Source organism: Bos mutus, chromosome 2 (genome assembly GCF_027580195.1).
Source record: "Bos mutus isolate GX-2022 chromosome 2, NWIPB_WYAK_1.1, whole genome shotgun sequence".
Classification (NCBI taxonomy): Eukaryota; Metazoa; Chordata; class Mammalia; order Artiodactyla; family Bovidae; genus Bos; species Bos mutus.
Genome location: NC_091618.1, coordinates 46,679,028 through 46,699,085, shown reverse-complemented (window position 1 = coordinate 46,699,085; position 20,058 = coordinate 46,679,028). Strand labels below are relative to the sequence as shown.

Sequence of the window (20,058 nt, the reverse complement as noted above, 5' to 3'; positions counted from 1 at the left end):
TTGCTTTTTCCCTCTCTGAGGTGAGACTTAAGTGTTTTCCATACTGAGCCACCAGAAACCTGTCTGTTCTAAGCCTATACGCTTTGTGCAGGCAGTCTTCTGAGAGCCAGTGGCGGGGAGGGCTCTGTATACTTATGCCGTTGCCCTAGTTGTTGGCAAACTCTACTAAGCCATACTGCTAGTGGGAAAGACAATCTGGGACCAGCTGAGACTAGTAGTATGATTTTCGCTCCATCACTGAACACAAAGGAAGAACGTAACAGCCAGCAAAGTCCTTATGTTGGCCAATGGCACTGGCACCATTTACTCCTGGGATCTCGAGTGGGCACTGTTGCTTTAACAAGGCCATTGTCCTTTCTCTTTCTGGAGCATCTCCAGAAATCTGGATAAAGCATCTCCTCTCTGATGAAGTCAGCTTTGCTAGAACTGTGCAGCCTGCAGAGGTGTAAGAGAGGCCTCAAAGGTGTTGATTTCATGATGATGGAGATATAAAGCATTTCCTCCTGCCTTAACTTTGGAGGGCTCACCTCCTCTATAGGGTGCTTTTGTGCTAAAGAAAGTCAACGAAGAAGAAAGTGTGTTCAGGGCTGCAGGGGCCAGACCAGCTGCAGGGTTTTAGACAAGAGGGACTTCTTGTGGCTGGAGGGACTCATGGTCCTGTCACTGGTCTCTGCTGGGTGTGGAGGGCTTCACATACATGCTACCATGGGGTATATGCACAGGTCTATGCCTAACCAAAGAAAAGTGAAAGATCTCTTCCAAAATCCAGGTGGCGAGTCGTGAGTTAAGGATGCCACTGTCCAGTATCCACCTCCGGGGAACAAGCACAGAAACCATCCCTAATACAAATCCCTCTGGAGGTTCCGTAGTGGCTGATCTCAACGGGTTGGCAGTAAAGGTAAAAATCATTCAGTGGGGCCTAGATCATAAATTCCATCAAGGCTGGAGCTCAGGAGATGTTGAGAATCCATCCAGTTCTTGTCTCCTTCCCACCCCCTCTTGGGGAAAACAGCCTTCCCCCAGGTTGGGGGCTCAATCAGTGTTCAGCACTGGCCACTCTCCCGAGTGGAAGATGCCACCCCTTTTCCCCCTCACTCCTGACAACTCACTGCTCCCCACGTCCTAATCCATTCTGCTTAGAAATCTCCCTTTCTGGTTCCAGGTAGCAGTATCATGGCTGCTTTGGTTCAAACTCATGCCTCTTGCCAGATAGCAAGGCTCTGTCTGTCCACCCCAGTTTCATTGCCTTTCACTCGCTTCCTGCAGGCAGAGAAAGCTTCCCCACAGAATAAATCTGCCCACTCTGTGCTTACAAATGGTGGCCAGTAGTTTGCCAACAGTTTTTCTATTAAGTTCTGAGCTCTCAACAGGGCTGTACAAGTCTCCCATCCTAGGTGGTCTGTCTTTAAGACTAGCTCGTGCTTCACCCCTACCCCCATGAGACTTTTCTCATCACCTCTTACAGGTTGGTCTCTTCCTTCTCCATGTTCCATGGGCCTCTTAAATAAGCCTATGTAAGGTCACTTATCATGGGGTTTTGAAGTTGGTGTTTATGATCATAATTTTAACTGAAAAATATCCCTAGGATGCTTGTCAGACTCTTCTGAAACGCCTTAAACCCATCATCAGCAAGAATCCCAAAGGCACTTGGAAAGATTGGGTAAGAATTACTGTTTCTGTGTGTAATGTTAGAAAAAAAAGTAGAGAGAGTGAGAGAGAAATATGTGAGTCAAATATCAGTGGAAAGGGCACATTAAAAGGTATTACACTTATATGATGATCGAGGCCTTTGGCTTTTGGCTCACAGCATGTGGAAATCTTATCATAGGATGATGGCAGAACTCCTGCTTCTGAGACAATTCTCTGTTAGAGAACAGAAAGTTCCTCTTGTTTTAAGTGAGAATTAATATTTCTTCCTAAGGAATCTAGGTATTTTCTTGATAATAGCTATCAATCTATCTGTTCTCTTTTGTTGCTGCTGCTGCTAAGTCTCTTCAGTCGTGTCTGACTCTGTGCGACCTCATAGACGGCAGCACATCAGGCTCCACTGTCCCTGGGATTCTCCAGGCAAGAACACTGGAGTGGGTTGCCATTTCCTTCTCCAATGCATGAAAGTGAAAAGTAAAAGTAAAGTCGCTCAGTCGTGTCCGACTCTTTGTGACCCCATGGACTGCAGCCTACCAGGCTCCTCCGTCCATGGGATTTTCCAGGCAAGAGTACTGGAGTGGGGTGCCATTGCCTTCTCTGCTGTTCTCTTTTGGGGGGGTTCTATTGTTCCTAAAATTGGAAGATAATACCACAGTCACTCTGTAAAAGTAAAAGTCATATAAGCGCTCATTTAGAAAGAGAAAGCCAAGCCATTTGGGTATATATTCAACTGCTCCCTTTGATCTACTTACAATCTAGTTGGACAGGAAGACACATCCTAAAATCAACTAGGAAACTATTCAGAGTAATGGGTTTTAAAGTACCAGATGGTGTGGAATGGATACCCACTGAAGACTGGGTGTATTTGTCATACCGACAGTTCTAGGATGTTAAGTCACATTAAAGCACTGGTCTGGAGGAAATCACATTGGGAAATCTTACTTAGAAATGGTCCTGCTATTGCATAGAGTTAGGACTCATTCAGTAATTCATATTTATGAGCGCTCTCAATCCTTTCTGGGCCTCTTTATTTCTGCCCTCTGCCCAGTGCTGCCTGGGAGAGTCTGACTGGAGAAGGATGGAGTGCACGCAAGTTGCTCTTCCACCGTAATGGAGCGCTGCCCTCCATCCCATTTTCTTCTGTGATGGTTACACTTCTCACCTTTTTCTTTCTCAGACCTAAATTGCATCATTTTGTATCTTAGTCAGCTGTGTACACTGCAGAGTCAGGAGAACTTTAGGTGTAAATGGTACGATTTAGCAAGATTGTGCCCATCTCTAAGTCTACCATGGACAGTGAAAATGACAGTCGCTCCGTTGCTTCTGACTCTTTGAGGCCCCGTGGGCTACACCATCCGTGGAATTCTGCAGGCCAGAACACTGGAGTGGGTAACTGTTCCTTCTCCAGGGCATCTTCCAGCCCAGGGATTGAACCCAGGTCTCCTGCACTGCAGGCAGATTCTTTACCAGCTGAGCCACCAGAGAAGCCCAAATGGATACTTGATATTAAAATTGAACATCTGACCACCTTTGGTTTCCTGAAATGTTCCATGTTAATAGGCTAAGTCTTTCCAGGTGACTGGATGAAATTCTTCACAAACAGAACATGTGCTGGCAACAGTAGTCCAGTCTATAAGTGTAAAATACCATAAGAGTCATTTATTATGATGATATGCATTGAACAAATGCCGTTCCTATAAGCACTGAACCACAAATGACCTATAGAAGGTGGAAAATGCTGAAAGGAATAAATTAATGTTGGTCCTTCTGTGTTTTTACTCCTGATCGCTTTATTTAACACAAAGTAAAATTAAAATGTGAGTCTTGAGTGACTCTTACTTTAAACATCTTTACTGTATCACATTGTACTCTTTTTTTTTTCCAGGCACAGGCTGCCTTTAATGAAAGCATTAGTCTCTCAGCTACTGGATACTTCAGGTAAATAGTCCTTTTGATCATATGCTATGGAAAACAGCAGTAGTATTTTAAAGGAGAGTTTCATTTCTGTTTGTACTTTTGGCAAAAAATGATTTTGTACTTTCTGTTAACCCACTGTCATAAATAACTTTTAGCTGCTACTTAATCCAGATGTCAGAAAGCCTGAGGAAAAATAGACATACAAATAAAATACAGTTGAATCGATGATTCAAATCATTCAGTTCAGTTCAGTCGTTCAGTCGTGTCCGACTCTTTGCGACCCCGTGAACCGTACCACGCCAGGCCTCCCTGTCCGTCACCAACTCCCTGAGTCCACCCAAACCCATGTCCATTGTGTCAGTGATGCCATCCAACCATCTCATCCTCTGTTGTCCCCTTCTCCTCCTGCCCTCAATCTGTCCCAGGGTCTTTTCAAATGAGTCAGCTCTCCGCATCAGGTGGCCAAAGTTTTGGAGTTTCAGCTTCAACATCAGTCCCTCCAATGAACACCCAGGACTGATCTCCTTTAGGATGGACTGGCTGGATCTCCTTGCAGTCAAGGGGCTCTCATGAGTCTTCTCCAATACCACAGTTCAAAAGCATCAATTCTTTGGTGCTCAGCTTTCTTTATGGTCCAACTCTTACATCCATACATGACCACTGGAAAAACCGTAGCTTTGACTAGACGGACCTTTGTTGGCAAAGTGATGTCTCTGCTTTTTAATATGTTGTCTAGGTTGGTCATAACTTTCCTTCCAAAGAGCAAGCATCTTTTAATTTCATGGCTGCAGGCACCATCCACAGTGATTTTGGAGCCCAGAAAAATAAAGTCTGACACTGTTTCCACTGTTTCCCCATCTATTTGCCATGAAGTGATGGGAGTGGATGCCATGATCTTAGTTTTCTGAATGTTGGGAAAGCCAACTTTTTCACTCTCCTCTTTCACTTTCATCAAGAGGCTCTTTAGTTCTTCACTTTCTGCCATAAGGGTGATGTCATCTGCATATCTGAGGTTATTGATACTTCTCCCGGCAATCTTGATTCCAGCTTGTGCTTCTTCCAGCCCAGTGTTTCTCATGATGTACTCTGCATAGAAGTTAAATAAGCAGGATGACAATATACAGCCTTGATGTACTCCTTTTCCTATTTGGAACCAGTCTGTTGTTCCATGTCCAGTTCTAACTGTTGCTTCCTTACCTGCATATAGGTTTCTCAAGAGGCAGGTCAGGTGGTCTGGAATTCCCATCTCTTGAAGAATTTTCCACAGTTTATTGTGATCCACACAGCCAAAGGCTTTGGAATAGTCAATATAGCAGAAATAGATGTTTTTTGGAACTCTCCTGCTTTTTCAATGATTCAGCGGACGTTGGCAATTTGATCTCTGGTTCCTCTGCCTTTTTTAAAACCAGCTTGAATATCTGGAAGTTCATGGTTCATGTATTGCTGAACCCTAGCTTGGAGAATTTTGAGCATTACTTTACTAGTGTGTGAGATGAGTACAATTGTGTGGTAGTTTGAGCATTCTTTGGCATTGCCTTTCTTTGGGATTGGAATGAAAATTGACCTTTTCCAGTCCTGTGGCCACTGCTGAGTTTTCCAAATTTGCTGACATATGGAGTGCAGCACTTTCACAACATCATCTTTTAGGATTTGAAATAGCTCAACTGGAAAATCATCACTTCCACTAGCATTGTTCATAGTGATGCTTCCTAAGGCCCATCTGACTTCACATTCCAAGATGTCCAGCTCTAGGTGAGTGCGAGTGATCACACCTTCATCATTATCTGGGTCGTGAAGATCTTTTTTGTACAGTTTTTCTGTGTATTCTTGCCCCCTTTTCTTAATATCTTCTGCTTCTGTTAGGTCCATATCATTTCTGTCCTTTATTGAGCCCATCTTTGCATGAAATGTTCCCTTGGTATCTCTAATTTTCTTGAAGAGATCTCTAGTCTTTCCCGTTCTATTGTTTTCCTTTAATTCTTTGCATAGAACACTGAGGAAGGCTTTCTTATCTCTCCTTGCTATTCTTTGGAACTCTGCATTCAAATCGGTATATCTTTCCTTTTCTTTTTTGCCTTTCACCTCTCTTCTTTTCACAGCTATTTCTTACAAATAGGCATTACGCCTCCTCAGACAGCCATTTTGCTTTTTTGCATTTCTTTTTCTTCATAGTGGGACGTATGAAGAGTTCCCTGGTGGTTACCAAGGAAGGAGTGGTTGACATTGTGTTGAAAACTCACTGTGTCCCTTAAGAAATGAAGGAAAAGAGATGCAAATGCAATCTATAGTAAGATAAATACCGTTGTCTAGATTGGCAAAAAAATAAGAAATTTAACAGTATCTATGTGTTTGCTGTCAAGATGTGGAACAACTAGAACTCAGAAACTTTGGAAAGCAATCTATCAAATTATTTAATGGAGAGTGAAAGCCATCAGGAGGCAGAGAGATATAGAGAGTCGCACCTGATTGTCCCTCTTTGCCAGTTCTTGTGGGAGTCTGAGGGCACTGGCAGGGATAAGCCCCTCCAGGCTGGGAGGAGAGGAGGAGAGAAGAGTAGAAAGTACTGGTCAGCTGCTGGCCTATGCTTCTCTTCTACCATGACATTCATTTGGTGTCCTTAAAGAAGAATTGGGAACAGAGCAGTCCTTGGAGCCTGATGGAGAGACCAGAGTGCTGGCAAAGAATGAGAGCCAGGGGGCCTGACCCCACCTACAGAAGGCTGAATCCTCGGGCCAGAAAGAGACACCGAAAAGGGTGCACCTTTGATGTAGTATTTGGTGTAAAATCCAGCTGGAATTCCCCAAGCCTGATTACAACAGGATTACATGACCCTATATTAACCAAAAACAATAGGATGAATATCCAAATGATCAGCAGTTAACTGCCAAGCCTAGGGAGTTAGTGGTAGGGAGTGGTTTCCTGTTTTTATCGGACAAAGCAAGTTTAATAAGAAAGAAGTAAATATTTATTCATTCCACAGCTTTACTCCTTATATTATGTGCTGCACATCTTTGAATCACAAGTGTACTCCTCTCGTTTTTGCCAGGCGTGCAAATTGGGCACAGCTCCTCATGGGTCTGTTTAATTATTGTGGTCTGCAATGAAGCGGCTTGATCGTTTAACAACACTCCTCAAAAATTCTGTTTCCTCCAGGGGTTATGAGTCGAACATAAACTGGGAGACAGGCGAAGGCCACCCTTTCGAATACTTTGTTTATGGAGCAGCCTGTTCCGAGGTTGAGATAGACTGCCTGACAGGTGCTCATAAGGTCAGTACCAATTTGGGAAGGTCTTTGAGCTGAACTCTAGATCCATTTATTTTCCACATATTCCATCTGTCTGAGCACTAGAGAGGCACCACATAATTGGCTAAGGATAGTTTCTCTATATTACCAAAGGAAATAGGAGCTCAGCAATCACCTTGGTGCAATGGTTAGAAAGCAACTGGCAGCCTCTCTTCTTTATGTCCCTGCCCTCTTAAATGGGCACAGGTGTTCCCACCAGCCTGGCTGGGCCTGCTATCCTCTCCTCCTCTGTAGGTTATCAGAGAACTTTTGGTTACCAAGCTGTAATGTTAGATTTAGTCTCTCCTCTGCTCTAAAAATTCATAATCTAAAATGGCAATTTTTGCTGATGAACCCTGAGTTCTTGATTCAGAAACTATCACCCAGCCAGCTGGACTGTTGAGGGCAGAGTGTGGTGGTGGCCAGGAAGTTTTGCAACAAGGATCAGGAGGGCCATAAACATTTCCTGTTTTCTGTGGGATGTGTTCTATTTGTTGTAGTGGATTCAACCGAATACGTTACATCCCTCAGCTGGAATCAAAGCCAAGTAAATATTTTCCTCTCCTGTTGTTTGCAAGAAAAAAAAAAAAAGACTACTTAAGCTGCATGAGTCTTTATATAACTTTGAAGTTATACATAATAAACTGTGTTGCTTCTTTTTCCTGAAATATGTGTCTCAACTTTGTCTTCCCAAGTTGTATTCATCAAACTAAACATTTTTACTTGTTTTTAATTACTAGAACATCAGAACAGACATTGTCATGGATGTTGGCTACAGTATAAATCCAGCCCTTGACGTAGGCCAGGTATGTGGAACTAATGTTCCTCTCTCCTTGTTTGTAAAAGTCAACACTGCTGGAGGGTCTGCCAGGAAAACATTCCACTGGCTTACTCATCTTCTTTTTAAAAAATATATATTTATTTGTTTTCAATATTTTTGTGTGTGTTTATTTTTTAATATTTATTATTTGGCTGTTCCAGGTCTTAGTTGTAGCATGTAGGATCTTTAGTTGCAGCATGCAGGGTCTAGTTCCCTGACCAGGGAACAAACCTGGGTCCCCTGCATTGGGAGGGTGGAATCTCAGCTACTGGCCCAACCTAGAAGTCCCGATTCATCATCTTCTTGTGTGTGTGTGTGAATCACTCAGTAACGTCTGACTCTTTGCAACCCCATGGACTGTAGCCCACCAGGCTCCTCTGTCCATGGGATTTCCCAGGCAAGAATACTGGAGTGGATTGCATTTCCCTCTCCAAAGGATCTTCCTGACCCAGGGATCAAACCCGGGTCTCCTGGACTGCAGGTGGTCTCCTGCATTGCAGGTGGATTCTTTACCAACTGAGCTACTAGGGAAGCCCACCCATCATTTTCTTATTCTCTCCGTTTAGTCAGAATCTTTCTGTTCAGGACAGCCATAGCACTCAAACCTCTTATTGTTTAAAAAAAGGAAGAAAACAAAGGTGTTGTAGGTAGTTTTTGAAAAAATGTGCACTCTGTGACTGGGGAGCTTGAAAGAGCAGGACTGAGCCTAGAGGTAGCAGCATGAACCCCACGCCTGTGGGCTAGAAGTAGGATCCAGGACTTTGTGCTGAGTCCAGAGAAGGTGATGGGCTCTGGCTTCAGGGTTGAGATAGCAAACATCAGATAGTTACAGCACAGCTGCTGATGGGTAGCCTATTTTGCCCACAGATATTTTACAATTTAAATTTGAGATAATTAACAAGATTGAAAAATTACAAGCTGTTTAACATGAATTTTCACATGTCTAGCATCTCTTGGATACACAGAAAATTTGCCAACACTGGAGCTATCTTTCCATGAGGAAAAGTCTATTGGCTGCCTCTTTAGAGAGTCACATGCTCTCTGGAAGTTTCTCTCACTTTATCTACCTGCCTTGGCACCAGTGGGCTGTTCAGCTTCCTATTTCCAATAGAGAACGTAGTCTGAGGGACCCTCTGATTAGGACCTTGACAGGAAAGTGGGAAAAACTTATGGATTGGAGAAGTCAAAGCAGGCAAAGAATGAGCAGGAAGAGGTGTTCTGGGTAGGAGGAAAATGGAGGGAATTAACCTAAAGAAAGAGCTGAGATTCCACACACCTTGCGTTCAGGGCTGGCAGTGAGGATAAGCTGATGGCAGCAGTCACCTGTGTCACAGGGGCTGGATGCGAGGCTGGAGGTAGGGAGTGAAAGAGGATTATTTTGGTAGAAACCTCCCGAGACAGGCATTTCACTTAGCAGGTGGAAGGGACTTGGCCCGGGGAGCAGTCTGGAGTGTTAGGAAGACTGTTCTAACATTGTGGTAGAGAAGAACGTCTCTGCTAGTAGACAGAAGTGAGGATGGAGAAAATGTGGCTGCAGGAAGGAAGGAAGGGAAGAGAAGACCCAGAAATCAGAAACCTGCATGGAATGGTAATTTCATCCATGTGCTGACATCTAAGAGCTGGAGCCTTTTAAAGCTGTAAAGGAAGCTCAGGGAGCACACAGTTCAAACCCTTCATGTTACGATCGAAGAGACAGTCCAGAGATGTGAGGCCAGCCAGCTGATGAGCGAGGGGTAGGGGGTGAGCCGCCAGGGTTCCAGAGCTTTGAGAATCTCTCCTGGGGTGCTGAGGTCTATGGGCAAACTGTCAGAGAGGGTTTCACCTGCCTCATAGGCAGAAAAAAAATCAAGATGTTTGGGCTACGGGCTCTCTGAGGGCTCTTCTGGAGCTGCAGCTTTAATGCCAGGCTGAGATTCAAACTCACATTCTTTGACTGAACTTAGCACTCAGAGAGATGTTCAGACATGCTCTAAAGTGAACTTGAAAGTAAGCTTTCAGAGACAGGCTCCAAAATATGCAAAGAACCCTCTTAAACTACATTTTTAAAATTCAGGCAAACAGCATGAAGTTGAAATGCTGCTATTGGCTGTATTTTCTCATATATGGAATTTTTCTTTTTTGCCTCAGATTGAAGGTGCGTTTATTCAAGGCATGGGACTTTATACAATAGAGGAACTGAATTATTCTCCTCAAGGTGTCCTGTACACCCGGGGCCCGAACCAGTATAAAATCCCTGCCATCTGTGACATCCCCATGGAGCTGCACATTTCTTTTTTGCCTCCCTCTGAAAACTCGAATACCCTGTATTCGTCTAAGGTAAGCTGTGCTCCATGAATAAATGAGTGTTTATCTGATACCTGTGCCGGGAGGGAGGGGCTACATTAATCTCTTGGTTGATTGGTTTTTGTTTTTTTTTTTCCTCGGAGTATAGGGGCAAAAGCCTGATTAAACATTTTAATTTTAAAGTAATTAAACATTATAAATTTCTTTAAAAATACTCCAAATTATGGACACAAGCTACTATTATCATCAGGTTGCATCTGATTTTTCATCTTCATGCCAGTAATCAGCATCATGCCTCTATCTGCTCTCTCCCTTTGGGGTCATTTCCTTCCACTGGAATCCTCAGAATATAAATACTGAGCTAAAAGAATGGATTAGTTTTTTAAAGGAAAAAGTTGCATATATAATATTTAATGTATACATACATGCACATGTGTATTCATAGATGTGCACGTACATGAGATACATACATTCATATATATATACACACATACAGAGAAAGAGAGAGAGAGTCATAATCTAGTTGACTTGTCTCCCTACCAGGGTCTGGGAGAGTCTGGGGTATTCCTGGGGTGCTCAGTGTTTTTCGCCATCCACGATGCAATAAGGGCAGCACGACAGGAGAGAGGCCTGCCTGGACCACTGAGGCTCAACAGCCCACTGACTCCAGAGAAGATTAGAATGGCCTGTGAAGACAAGTTCACAAAAATGGTACGTTCTGCTCCAACAAGTCTGAATTTTTTCCCCTGTCCTTGTAACTAAGTTTCGTTAGTCCACCATGGTGGTTTTCCATGGAAGAAAAGTTGACATGAATCTGAAGACAATTGAGTGAGGCAGCAGCCTGCCTGCAGTGGGGTCATTTCTACACCATTTAAAAAGAAAAGTTCAGTCTTCATTCAGCAATTGTATGCTCCTCCTTAGTTTTGTTCCCTTCCCAGAACACATTAGTCAGAAGTTCAGAAACTATGCTCTGATCCCAAGAAACCCAGGCCAAGAATATGGGCCACCCCAACATTCTTAACTTCCTCTACCCAAGCTATGGGAGTCTGTGCAGTTCCTGATCAGAACCCCAGAGAGGGAGGGATCCTTTCCCTCCCGCCAGTAGCAGGAATGCCTCCTGCAACACCCTGGTCAAGCAAACATCTCCACTCTCCGTGGGCATTTTCAGTGATGGGATTTTTAACTGTGGGAGGTCATGCCATTCAGAGTGACCCCTCTGACTATAAACACGTTATTCCTTAAATTGAGGGGAGAGCCCTGTACTATACAACCTCTCGTGATGGCTCTTCACGGTACCCCTTAAAGCTCTTCCAAAGCCCCGGGAATCACCTCTTCACTGTGGAGAAGCACAGACGCTGACTCCTCCTGTCCTCTTTTCCGCTTCAAGCCTGAGATGACTCTCCTGGCTGCCCTGCCCAGTCCGACCCTTGGTCCTCTCCTTGACTCCTCCATGTTTCTCATGCTGTGATGGTTGGCTCTCTCACTGTCCTGGTCACCCTCTGGGTGGTTTTTATCCTGTTTTATAATCTGCTCTTTTTCACATGTCATAAACATCTTCCAAGTTGCAAACATCCAAATTTGTCTTTTTATTCCAGATTCCAAGAGATGAACCTGGATCGTATGTTCCTTGGAGTGTACCCATATGAATCAAATACAAACCTCTGGTGAAGATGCGGGGATTCTTCCAACAAAGCAATCTATCCAGGCTCAGTGCTCTAGGGTGATAGGTCTGAAAGACAAATTTTCACAGTTCAGAAATCATTTCACAGAGTATTGCTTTTATAGGATGCTGATTTTAAATGTTCTAGTTAGAATCTGATAGATATGCTTAAGCAATTTAGAAACCATATTTTAAATGGCATAAATGCTAACTGATTTCCTCTACAATGATATTCTTTATTATTCTGTCCCTTACTTAGACCCATCCAGCTAAATAGAATGGAAGATGATGATTTGTATGTGATTCATAGTTGCCTTGCATCCACCAACAGAAATTATACTGTCTAGTAAAAGGCAATTTTCTAAATAATTTTATTAGTGTGAAATGTAAAGTTGTCATTTTCTTGTCCCCATTTGCTTTCCCCATCTGTTGTCAGAATGGATAGCAGGTACTATATGGAACCAAAAATAAAAACAGATAAATTGAACTTCATCAAAACTAAAAGCTTTGGTGCTTCAGAAGACACTTTGAGAAACTGAAAAGACGAACCACAGAATATGGGGAAATATTTGCAAATAATATGTCTGATAAAGATCTAGTGTGCAGAATATCAGAATATATTTTAAAACACTTGCAACACAACAATAAAAAGATAAATAACTCAAATTTTAAATGAGCAAAGGAATTAAATAGTCATTTCTCCAAAGATATCTAAATGGCCAATAAGCACATGAAAAGATGTTCAAACTCATCAGTCATGAAGAAAAAGGAAGTAAAAATCACAGTGAGGTATCATTTTACACCCACTAGGATGGCTGTAACCAACATGATGGATAATAGTACGTGTTGGCAAGGATGTGAAGCAACTGGAACTCTTATCCCTTGGCAGGAAGAATGAAAATGTACAGATCCTCTGGAAAATAGTTTGGCATTTCCTCAAAGAGTTAAACATGTAGTTGTCATATGACCACTCTTACATATATACCCAGGAGAATTGAAAACATATGTTCAGAAAAAAACTTATGCACAAATATTCATAGCATTATTCATAATAATCAATGTGGAAACAATCTAACTCTATTAACTGATAACAAAATGTGATAAACAAAATAGCCACACAAGGGAATGTTACTGAGCCATACAAAAGAATGAAATTCTGATACATGCTACAATGTGGATGAACCTTGAAAACATTGTCTAAGTGAAAGTAGCCAGACACGAAAGGCCACATATTGTATGATTCCACCTATATGAAATGTCCAGAACAGGCAAATTCATAGAGACAAGAAATAGTTGCCAGGCCCTAAGGGGACATGGGGGATGGGGCAGTGAAGAGTGAATTTTATGGTATGTGAATTACATCTCAAAAAAAAGCACATATGAAGGGAAAGAGAAAAATGTGGAAAGGATGGAGAAGTTGTGAGAATCACAAGAAACTTATCCCAATGGCCTTTAGTGACAGGAAACCTCAAAGGGGGCTGAGCAGCAGCAAGACACTATCATTGAAAAACCCTGTTTCCATTAATGGCAGACAGAAGCATCTGCAGTGACGTATGGACTAGAGGCTGGAGTGTAATACCTTCTCCCTGTCACACTCGCAACTCTTGACTCTTGTCTCAGGGCCAGGTAAGATGGCAAAGCTTCTTCAGTGGCTTCAGACTAAGGACTAAAGTCATTCTTGCTATGGTGACACTTAGTTACATTATATCCCTTTAAAGAGCGGATTTTCTCATTTGTACCACAAATGATTATGGAGCACCAATTATGTGCCAGGCACTGTTCTAGTCACTTAGAACATAGCAGTAAATGTAGTCAACAAAGATCCTTGCCCTTGTGAAGATTATAATATAGTCAAGGGAGACAAACAGAAAACAGTGCATATAATTAAATTACGGAGTGTGAGCGATGGAGAAGAGTGGAGGGTGTACTGAAAGTAGAGCAGGTTAAGGCTGACGGATGGTGAGGGTGGCCTGGAGCAGGCTGAGCTGAATGCATCCGGAGGTGAGAATGGCGAGGGCCTGAGCCAAGAAGGTACCTGGAGGAAGCGAATGTCAGCATTTGTGGGCAAAGTGTCACCCCCATGGGGAGTGGCGGGGGGAGGGTGCCTGCCTACCTGTGGACCACCATGGCGCCTGCAAGCCTGGAACAGGCCTGGGGAGGGGCAGACATGCAGAGCCTTGAGACCATTGTGAGGACGTGGGCTTTTCATCTGAATGAAGAGAAATAACCTAAACTGACACATTTAAAGGCTCGTCCTGGATAATATCATGACACAGATCATATGAGGGCGCATTCTTATGACTCACAGCTTCTCAGTCTTCCCCGAGTTTTCTCTTTCTTCTGCTTTCTCCTCTTCTCCTGTTGTACCTTCACCAACCCCTCCTCCAGCCCATCTATAGACACTGGGATTCCCCAGGGAGCCTCGTCTCTCATGCCCTCTCCCTTGCTGGCGCCTTCATTCCTGTGGTTTCTCTCACTCAGGGTCCAGCTCTGAAAACCCAACTTGCCTGTCCCTGCCATTTGCAAGTCACACAGTCACCTCCAACTTAATGGTTCCCAAACAGATCTCTTCATCGCAGCCATCCACAAGATGCTAAGCCAGAGGCAGGGATGGGGTCGGGGTAGGTGAGGGGAGTGATGCAAGACGCTCTGTTCCCTCCGTGCAAGAGTCCGTCAAGCCCACCTGGGAGAAATACCTTAATCTTTCCCTCACTCTCTTTATTCCCATGGCAACTATGTTGTTCCAAGTCACCGTTATTTTCAAGCTGACTATTGCAGTAGTCTCCTCAGCTTTGCCCTGCATTCATTTTGCTTCCCTTCCAAACCATTCTGCAGATTAAAGCCAAAGTCAAAAGTTATATGTTAGAGTTTGGATACACAGACACATACGCACAATATGAGCATGTTACATCCTTGCCTGAAACTCTGCCATGGCTGCCACCACTGCTCCAGATCCCTAGGGTGGCAAGCCTGCCCTTGGTGACCTGTTGTTCCCTGCCTATCTCTCCAGTAGTATCTCATGACTTCTCTCTTTTGCTACGAGCATTTCCTGTTCTCTTTCGCACTTGGGAGACTGTCCGTGATCTCTGCCTGGAAGGTGCTATCACCCATCCTTTGGTCTGTCTGCTACTAAGCAGTGCTTCTCTGATTTTAAAATGCACGCCAGTAACTTAAGGATCTTGTTCAAATGCAATCCAGCAAGCCCAGAAGCAATCAGGTAAGCTGAGAGTAGTACATCCAGAATCAAGCACAAGCAGAAATGGCAGGAACAAGCCAGCTGCAGGGAACCCAGACCACCTAACCCACTACTGTTGTGTCAGCATGTCTCCCAGAAATCCCTGTGGCTACATGGTGAAGTGAGAGACCCCTTATGACAGACTGACGGAAAAGGGAGAGTCTGAGCTTGGTTCATGAGTGGGTGGGCTCGGGCTGTGCCTCCAAGGTAGATATGGTGCTGTTTTCACTACAGCCTGCATCAGACACGGTGGGGGAAGAGCTCGGTGGTGCACTTGAGCATCCACTTGGCGGGGAGAGCAGAGGGGCTACATGGGCTCTTGGGTAGTAGGGAATTGTTTGGCCAGCCGGGTAGAAAATGGAAGGGGAAAGATTGGAGGACTAGGGATGAGAGGCTTATGAAGGAGTAGAAGGGAATGGGTGCAGCATGTGGAGGTTTTCATATCACATGTTCAAAACATGAACTGTCTTCTAAAGAAATCTAAAAATAATAGTGTAGAGAACATAACCTTTCTTCCATTCACAAACAAAACAAGTTCATCTGACTCCTTAGGATGAGACATTACACCAGGAATAATTGGCCAAGTGTTGTGGAGTTGTACACAAAGCATACCTTTACTGTGTCTGTGTGAAAGAGCAGCCAGACTGATCCCATGGAGGATGACCAGCAGACAGAGAGCAGCCCTAAGGGGTGATTCCGGTCTGCTCTCTGTGTGTTCCTCTCATCAAAGCATGTAACATGGGATCCACTGTTCGTGTTGCATCCGAACCACTCAGAAGCGGCTGGTCTAATGGGACAATAGAACTGCCTAGAGAAGGTCCAGGTGAAACGCCAACTGGGAGGCTTGTGAGGTTAGAGCTGCATCCTTGTGGATGCGGCATACTCGAAATTAAAGGGCTATATATGATGTCCCCAGTGAACAATTAACAAACTGACATAAAATATCTGGACATTTATAGCATATTATGTGTCCATCGTTTATAATCTTGCATGCATGCGTGCACAGTCATGTCCAACTTTTTCTGACCCCATGGACTGTAGCCTGCCAGGCTTCTCTGTCCATGGAATTTTCCAGGCAAGAATATTGGAGTGGGTAGCCATTTCCTCCTCCTCCAAGGGATCTTCCCAACCTAGGGATCAAACCCTCATCTCCAGCGTTTCCTGCATTGGCAGATGGGTTCTTTACCTCTAGAGCCACCTGGGAGGCCATCATATATAATAATACTCTTCAAATTGATAGAGTCAAAAACCTAATAGGAGAAAACAGTCACAGGACAGAAGAATAAATACAATACTAAATGTATAGCAAGACAAAAAATCTCATAACAGAAGAAATGCCTCTTCTGGACTGAAATTTCCCCCAAATATTTGAAAAATGGTGAGTGTGGATAATACTCACTGCTGAGGAAGGATATGGGGAAACTGACACCCTCTCACATATGATTCATTTTATTAGTGCACTTTTTGGAAGCCAAGTAAGTTGGACCTAGAAGCATGCATCTCCTTTAACCCAGGAATTCCAGTTCTTAGGCTTTATGCAACAAAAATACTTGCTCAAATGTGCAAAGACAAAACCCAAGGTTTTTTATTGTGGCATTATTTTTAACAGTCAAAAGTGGAAAATAATGCAAACTAATAGGACATTTTAATAAATCATGGCAATAAGCTTTACAAGTTAACATTTATTGAGAACTTACTAGGTGCCAGGTGCTGTTCTAAGTACTTTACATGTATTAGCTGCTCAAATCTTCATAGAAATTCCCAGAGAGATACTGCTACTATTTTGTCCATTTTATAGGTGAGGCAACTGAGGCATAGAACACCTACATAACTTGAAAAAAAGCAAATGTTGAAATAATAGGAATAATTTTATTTCACTTTCTAAATTCATGTATGTACATATAGTTCACATATGCATGTGAAAATTCTATGTGAATACAGAGAAATCTGGTAATAGTCAACTCTGAAAAGTGAAAATTGGAAAGGAGAATTTTCACACTTACTTTATACAATCTTGTGGTTTTGATTTTTTTTAAATAAGCATTAGATTTATAATTTTAGAACAAGTACATTAACATCTCTGAAGTAGGAAATGGCAACTCACTCCATTATTCTTGCCTGCAAAATCTGATGGACAGAGGAACCTGGCAGACCAAAGTCCATGGCATTGCAAAGAGTTAGACACAACTGGGCTTGCACATGCACGCACACACATTAACACCTAAGACACACCTTAAGACATTACATCTACATGATTTAGTTGCATTTCACTGAGGAACGAAGGTTCCTGTTGCTGGCTGTAAGAAGACATTTTTCTTCCTGTAGGTCAGCCTTATGAGTCAGTTCCTAGGTAGGTTGATAACAAGTCTGGGGTCTCTGAAGAGAAGAGAGGGTTCTGGGGCTCTCAAGGAGGAGACAGGGGTCTGGAGTTCTCAAGGAGGAGAAAAGGACAAACTTTTTTTCCCTGCATTCCTTAGTCTTCAGTTCAGTTCAGTCGCTTAGTTATGTCTGACTCTTTGAGACCCAATGGACTGCAGCACACCAGGTTTCCCTGTCCATCACCAACTCCCAGAGTTTGCTCAAACTCATGTCCACTGAGTCGGTGATGCCATCCAACCATCTCATTCTCTGTTGTCCCCGTCTCCTCCTGCCTTCAATCTTTCCCAGCATCAGGGTCTTTTCCACTGAGTCAGTTCTTTGCATCAGGTGGCCAAAGTATTGGAGTTTCAGCTTCAGCATCAGTCCTTCCAATGAACGCCCAGGACTGATCTCCTTTAAGATGGACTGGTTGGATCTCCCTGCAGTCCAAGGGACTCTCAAGAGTCTTCTCCAACACCACAGTTCAAAAGCATCAATTCTTCAGCCCTCAGCTTTCTTTATGGTCCAGCTATCAACATCCATACGTGACTACTGGAAAAACCGTAGCTTTGACTAGATGGACCTTTGGTGGCAAAGTAATGTCTCTGCTTTTTAATATGGTGTCTAGGTTGGTCATATCTTTTCTTCCAAGGAGTAAGAGTTTTTTGATTTCATGGCTGCAGTCACCATCTGCAGTGATTTTGAAGCCCCCCAAATTAAGTCTGTCACTGTTTCCCTATCTATTTGCCATGAATTGATGGGACCAGATGCCATAATCTTAGTTTTCTGAGTGTTGAGTTTTATGCCAGATTTTTCACTCTCCTCTTTCACTTTCATCAAGAGGCTCTTTAGTTCTTCTTTGCTTTCTGCCATAAAGGAGGTATCATCTGCATATCAGAAGTTACTGATATTTCTTCTGGCAATCTTGATTCCAGCTTGTGCTTCATCCAGCCCTTGTGTGCATGGGACCTTCTTCTGAAGGAGGTCTCCATTATCTTCATTACCTCCACCGTAGTTTAGTCTCAGGTCAAATAACAGGGAGGGAACATAGCCCCACCCATCAACAGAAACTTGGATTAAAGATTTACTGAGCATGGCCCCGCCCATAAGAACAAGACCCAGTTTTCCAATCAGTCTCTCCCATCAGGAGCTTCCATAAGCCTCTTACCCTTATCCATCAAAGGGCAGACAGAATGAAAACCACAATCACAGAAAACTAATCAAACTGATTACACTGACCACAGCCTTGTTTAACTCAATGAAACTATGAGCCATGCTGTGTAGGGCCACCCAAGATAGACGGGTCATGGTGCAGAGTTCTGACAAAACATGGTCCACTGGAGAACGGAATAGCAAACCATTTCAGTATTCTTGCCTTGAGAACTGTTGGGGGCCTGAGTGAGGTACTCCGCCCATGACAAAGGTCATGAGGAAGGAGTCTCGACATACGCAAAGGTGGGATCGAGCCTCAGGAGTCCCCCTGGAACTCCTCGAGCATCTACCCCCATAACCAGAGCCTGCCTACTTTACTACTTTGTGCTGTCACCTACACCTCTGACTTTACGGGGGGCTGTCCCCCACCACCTCTTTCGGAGAAGGAGTTAACCTAGAGCTCCAGTTAATAAAAACTCCTGGGCGTGACAAGAGTGTTCTAACCTACAAACTCCTCTGAAGGTTCTCTGGCCTGCCTGACAGGCTTGTCCGGCCACATGTGATTGCTCACAGCCTCCCAACCGTGATGAGATGCTTTAAACCTTCTAAAAACAGGTTCCTTAGAAAAGTTAGAAAACTATTAGTATAAGTATAATGGGCTGATTAGAAATTGTATTGGTGAAGGGTTTTTCATTTGTTGAGCCAATGTTTGTTGCTAAGTTTCCATATCCCCTGCCCTTACACACATTAATGAATATATAGAAGAAATAAGTATTAACCTTTGATATTAATCACGTTAGACCTTAGGCTAAGTAAATTCTTTCCTTAACTAAAACCCACTACACCCTCACCCTATAGGAATGTAACTTTATTTGGGTAGTGTCTGTTTTAAGAATAATCACCCCTGGAGAAATAAGTGTCCTGGTTGACTGACCGCTGTCACAAGGAGAGGGTCATAAATTGTCAGCAGGCCCCCTGGCCAGAAGATGATGTAACACCCCTAAGACCTCTGTATACATTTATGTGAAGCACCTGACTTTAATAAAAGTCAGGACTGCTGTCCCCGCGTGACTTTTGTATAACATCTCAGTGTATAAAAACAGACTCTGGAAAATAAAGAATTGGGATCAGTTTCTCGAAATACTGGTCTCCCCATGTCGCTCTCTCTCTCACTCTGGCTGAGTCTCCATCTGGAGCACGGAACCCACCATGCTTACTAATTATGCCTGGGCTTCTAAGATCCGACCGGGGGAGGCCTCAGTGTCTCCTCTCCTTCGGGAGAACGGAAGGACGCCTGCGGCCTACGTAAGTGGTGCAAACTTCTTGTCTTGAAGTTTTATTGGTCTCCCGCGTAAACCAAGCTACTCAGCCTCTTTTCTCCACTGAATTTTCCTACTGAGCTATCCTCATCCTATTACTCTTTATATCTTTGATAAAATATTTAAATAAATAGGTTGCCGACGCCGTCCCCACTTCAAATACCCTGGATCAGCCGGGGCTGGTCCCCGGCAGAGAACCCCATGAACAGTTCGAAAAAGCAAAAAGATATGATACTGAAAGATCATATCCAGGTCGGTAGGGGCCCAATATGCTACTGGAGATCAGTGGAGAAATAATTCCAGAAGAATGAAGAGACGGAGCCAAAGCAAAAACAACGCCCAGTTGTGGATGTGACTGGTGATGGAAGTAAAGTCCGACGCTGT

At 43.6% G+C, this 20,058-nt stretch overlaps 1 protein-coding gene across 1 annotated transcript in view; it reads left to right on the top strand.

Annotated features, from left to right (window-relative positions):
- Positions 1-12,097, top strand: part of LOC102272565 (aldehyde oxidase 1) — a 71,716-nt gene extending 59,619 nt beyond the window's left edge. Inside the window, exons 28-35 of the mRNA XM_005895029.3 lie at positions 770-898; positions 1,586-1,660; positions 3,533-3,585; positions 6,718-6,832; positions 7,588-7,653; positions 9,795-9,983; positions 10,494-10,661; positions 11,546-12,097. Of these exons, the coding sequence (XP_005895091.1) occupies positions 770-898; positions 1,586-1,660; positions 3,533-3,585; positions 6,718-6,832; positions 7,588-7,653; positions 9,795-9,983; positions 10,494-10,661; positions 11,546-11,596 (846 nt within the window). The 3' untranslated portion in view covers positions 11,597-12,097. The remainder of the gene's footprint in view (positions 1-769; positions 899-1,585; positions 1,661-3,532; positions 3,586-6,717; positions 6,833-7,587; positions 7,654-9,794; positions 9,984-10,493; positions 10,662-11,545) is intronic.
- Positions 12,098-20,058: the final 7,961 nt, after the last annotated feature.